Genomic DNA, 4,043 nt, shown 5'->3' with positions numbered 1-4,043 from the left:
CGGTTACTTTTTAATCATCATGATAGTTTTGGGAATTTATTACTAAAATTTATCAAAGCAGGCAAGGAATGAAGTTGTATCCTTCACTGTCATTCAAACATTACTTGAGTCCCTTTACTATACAAAAATGCCAAAGAATACAATACAGAGACATACTTCCTGATTCCACAGAACTCATAATCTGGAAACACAGCCCATGAAAGCATTTCAATACAAACTGGTAAATAATAGGGACAAGAAAACCTAACTCAGCTGTCAGCTGTAATTACAGGCAGGCAGGCAGTGGATGGTTCCATCAGTGATTTCTTTCTTTTTTTGAGTCTCCCTCTGTCGCCCAGGTTGAAGTGCAATGGCGCTATCTCGGCTCACTGCAACTTCCGCCTCCCTGCAAGCTCCGCTTCGCGGGTTCAGGCCATTCTCCTGCCTCAGCCTCCCGAGTAGCTGGGACTACAGGCACCTGCAACCATGCCCGGCTAATTTTTTGTATTTTTTAGTAGAGACGGGGTGTCACCCTGTTAGCCAGGATGGTCTTGATCTCCTGACCTCGTGATCCGGCCGCCTCGGCCTCACAAAGTGCTGGGATTACAGGCATGAGCCACCACGCCCGGCCCCATCAGTGATTTCTGAACTGAGTTTGAAGCATGGGCAGGAATTAGTAGGTCGGACACATAACCAAGAAGAGCAGTCTTCATCAGATATTTAGCTTGCCTGAAAATCACAAGCACAATCTAAAAAGGTAGTGAAAGGTCCTTCAGAAACACCATTTATAATGTTGTTCTGGTTTTTTTCTTGAAAAAAACTAAAAATTTTTAGACTCTTAGAATGAAGCTAACCTTGGCGTGTTTTTCCGATTTTTATTCTATGGACCATTTCATATCTCATCACACAGCATATTACCAAAAGTGTGCAGGTAGCATCTGGCATGTCTTTCCAATCCTCCACCACCATCCCAGGATTATGCACTTGTTCATCTGATCTCCCAAACCAGAAACCCTGGAATTATTCTAAATTCCCTTGCTCCCCTCTTTTAATCAATCATCCTGTCCTGTCAATTTCCAAATATTTCTCAAATACACTGATCCTCTAGGATAGTCACTGAGAGGAATGGGAAACTGTCCAGTGATAGACAAATGAAATTAATAATAGGTCTCAAGATTAGAAGTCAGTTTTTAAAGAAGACATACAAGTGGCCAACAAACACACACAAAATATGCTCAACATCACTAATCATCAGAGGAATGCAAAATATAACCACAATAAGATACTCTCTTCAACCAGTTAGAATGGCTATTATTAAAAAGTCAAAAAATGGCTGGGTACAGTGGCTCGTGCCTGTATCCCAGCACTTTGGGAGGCCGAGGCAGGTGGATCAAATGAGGCCAGGAGTTCGAGACCAGCCTCAAACATGGTGAAACCCTGTCTCTATTAAAAATACAAATATTAGCCAGGCATGGTGGCACACCTGTAATCCTAGCTACTTGGGAAGTTAAGACATGAGAATTGCTTGAACCCAGGAGGCAGAGGTTGCAGTGAGCCCAGATTATGCCACTGCAATCCAGCCTGGGCAACAGAGTGAGACTCTGTCTCAAAAAGTCACGGCAAGGATGCAGAGTAAAGGCAGAGCTTATACACTTGGGAGGAATGTACATTTGTACAACCTCTATAGAAAACAGTATGGAGATTTTCAACTAAAATAAAACTACCATTCGATCCAGCAATCCCATTAGTAGGTATCTACCCAAAGGAAATTATATTTAAAAATCACTGGCACTCATAGGTTTATCGCAGCACTATTCGTAATAGCAAAGTTATGGAACGACCCTAAGTGTCCATCAAGAGATGACTGGATAAAGAAAATGTGGTGTGTATACTTATATACATACACACACGCACATACACACCACGGAATACTACTCAACCATAAAAAAAGAATGAAATCTTGTCTTTTGCAACAACATAGATGCACCTGGAGGCCATTAAGTGAAATAATAATAAAGTCAAAAACATGTTCTCATAAGTGGGAGATAAATATGTACACATGGACATGGAGAGCAGAATCATAGACACTAGAGACTTCAAAGGTGGGAGGGGGTGAGAGATGGGAAAGTATTTACTGTGTACAATGTATACTATTTGGGTGAGGGTATACTAAGCCCAGATTTTACCACTACGCAATATATCCCTGTAAAAAAAGTTTCATGGGTATAAATCTATAAAGATTACAAAAAGTTTCTCAAAAAAGATTGGTAGTCAGAAGCTCTGAGTTCTAGATGTGCTTTTTCAACTATCTCATTTTGTAAATGTAGTATATGAATCTCAAAATTTAACAATCGATAATTTAAAAAATACAAAACTGCCAAAATTAAAAGAAACCATCTTTTTAAATATCTAAGTTTTTTGGCCAACTTGGCTCTACTACTTGATTTCCAAAAGGATTAGTGGTTACTTATCCAAAGTTTAATTGTTTTGTCATTTTCTAACGCTGCTGATGCGATGAGGTTTTCTGTAGGATGACAAGCTGCTGAGATCACGACATCTGTATGGCCTTGTAATTTCTGTACAATCTCTTTAGTCTGAAGGTTCCAAATGTAAACCAGGTTATCCTCGGAACCAGACACAATCCACTTTCCACCAGTAACTGAAAAATTGGCAAATATGCAATATTTCTCATTCTTATGACCGGTGTATGTTTTCAGGCACCTGCCTCTGCTATAATCCCATAGTTTAAGAGTGTTGTCCAAAGTTGCAGTGAGAATATATTTACCATTTGGAGAAAATCTTACAAAAGAGACAGGAGGGTTATCATCATCAACGAGCGTTTTTAAACACTGGCCTGATGCAGCATCCCAGATTCTACAGAGGCCATCATAGCTACCTGACACTATCAAGGACCCACTACAATTAAAATGAACAGCAGAAACTGGATCAGAATGAGCAGACAAAGTCTTGAGACACTTTCCTGTTTTCACCTCCCATATTTTCACAGTCTCATCAAAAGATCCTGAGATTATAAGGTTGGATGGCGGATTGAAGTTACAACAAAAGACATAATTACTGTGCCCCTTCAGTGTTTTCAAACATTTTCCAGATCTCACATCCCATAATTTTAGAGTTTTATCATCTGAGGCAGAAACAAGACGACTGGAATCTGATGACCAGGCAACATCCGATATTTCCAAATTATGACCATAGAGTGTTTTCTCATATTTTCCATCATATGCTCCCCAAATTATGATTAGCCTATCAGCAGAAGAACTTGCTAGCCATTCTCCATTAGGACTAAACTTAACTGATGACACTGCTTCCGTGTGTCCCACGAGAGTACATCTGAGAGCATAGTTTGGGTTTTCAGGCACTTCCTTGCTCTGACTGGCCGATGAGGAGAGGGCCAACTGTGCTCTGGCGTCTCCTGACTCCTTTGTTGCCATGGCTCTGAAGCTCCAAGTTAGCAGGTGTGCTAGGCGTCCAGCCCTGAACAAGGCAGTCCAGTACTTTGGCTTTCTTTCCAGCAAAATGAAGATAAACGCACTGGATTTAAAAAGTACGGTTCTGAAAGCTTAAAGTTTCTGGACAGTCTTTAAACTGTGAGATATACGGAATCAGCAGCACGGGTTGGACTTCAGTTTTTCATCGTTTTGTTAAGTACTTGAGAAATACTGTTACAAGGATCCTGTGCGCTGTCAGCAAGTAGGACACAAATGTTCGGCATTCTATTAATATGTAAATCCTTCAAAGCAGGGGTGACGCGAGGGGCTCTCTCTACAGAAAGCATTCTTTCACCACCGTCCCCCTCCCCAGGTCGAAATGTTTCAGAATGCTGAGCAACCCTACCAGTCAGACTAGGTAATTGAAGATGAATGAACCGCCACTTTTAGCGGATTTCAGAAGCTAAAAGCCCACGAAGCCACCGAAACTGGAAATTCTGGCCAGCCGGCTACTTTTTTCAGCACGTAACAGCAGGTGCGCAGTGCCGCGTCAATCGCCAACAAAGCCGGAAAATCAGCCTGGCGCATGTGCAAAGGAAGTCCCTCCTACCACTACCG

The 4,043-nt window shown here is 41.5% G+C and overlaps 2 protein-coding genes across 2 annotated transcripts in view; both read right to left on the bottom strand.

Moving 5' to 3' along the window:
• The window catches only part of CCDC58 (coiled-coil domain containing 58), a 55,077-nt gene extending 51,034 nt beyond the window's left edge, over window positions 1-4,043 (bottom strand). Inside the window, exon 1 of the transcript XR_004437076.1 lies at window positions 3,939-4,043. The gene's annotated coding sequence lies outside the window, so the exon portion shown is untranslated. The remainder of the gene's footprint in view (window positions 1-3,938) is intronic.
• WDR5B (WD repeat domain 5B) lies at window positions 1,928-3,946 on the bottom strand. Its single transcript, XM_033211030.1, has one exon. It carries the CDS (start codon window positions 3,426-3,428, stop codon window positions 2,436-2,438), a length of 993 nt encoding a protein of 330 aa, XP_033066921.1. The 5' UTR covers window positions 3,429-3,946; the 3' UTR covers window positions 1,928-2,435.

The sequence above is a fragment of the Trachypithecus francoisi genome, unplaced genomic scaffold (genome assembly GCF_009764315.1).
Source record: "Trachypithecus francoisi isolate TF-2019V2 unplaced genomic scaffold, Tfra_2.0 Lachesis_group0, whole genome shotgun sequence".
Taxonomy (NCBI): domain Eukaryota; kingdom Metazoa; phylum Chordata; class Mammalia; order Primates; family Cercopithecidae; genus Trachypithecus; species Trachypithecus francoisi.
The sequence above is the reverse complement of the archived record's forward strand: the minus strand, read 5'-3'. Positions and strand labels throughout refer to the sequence as shown.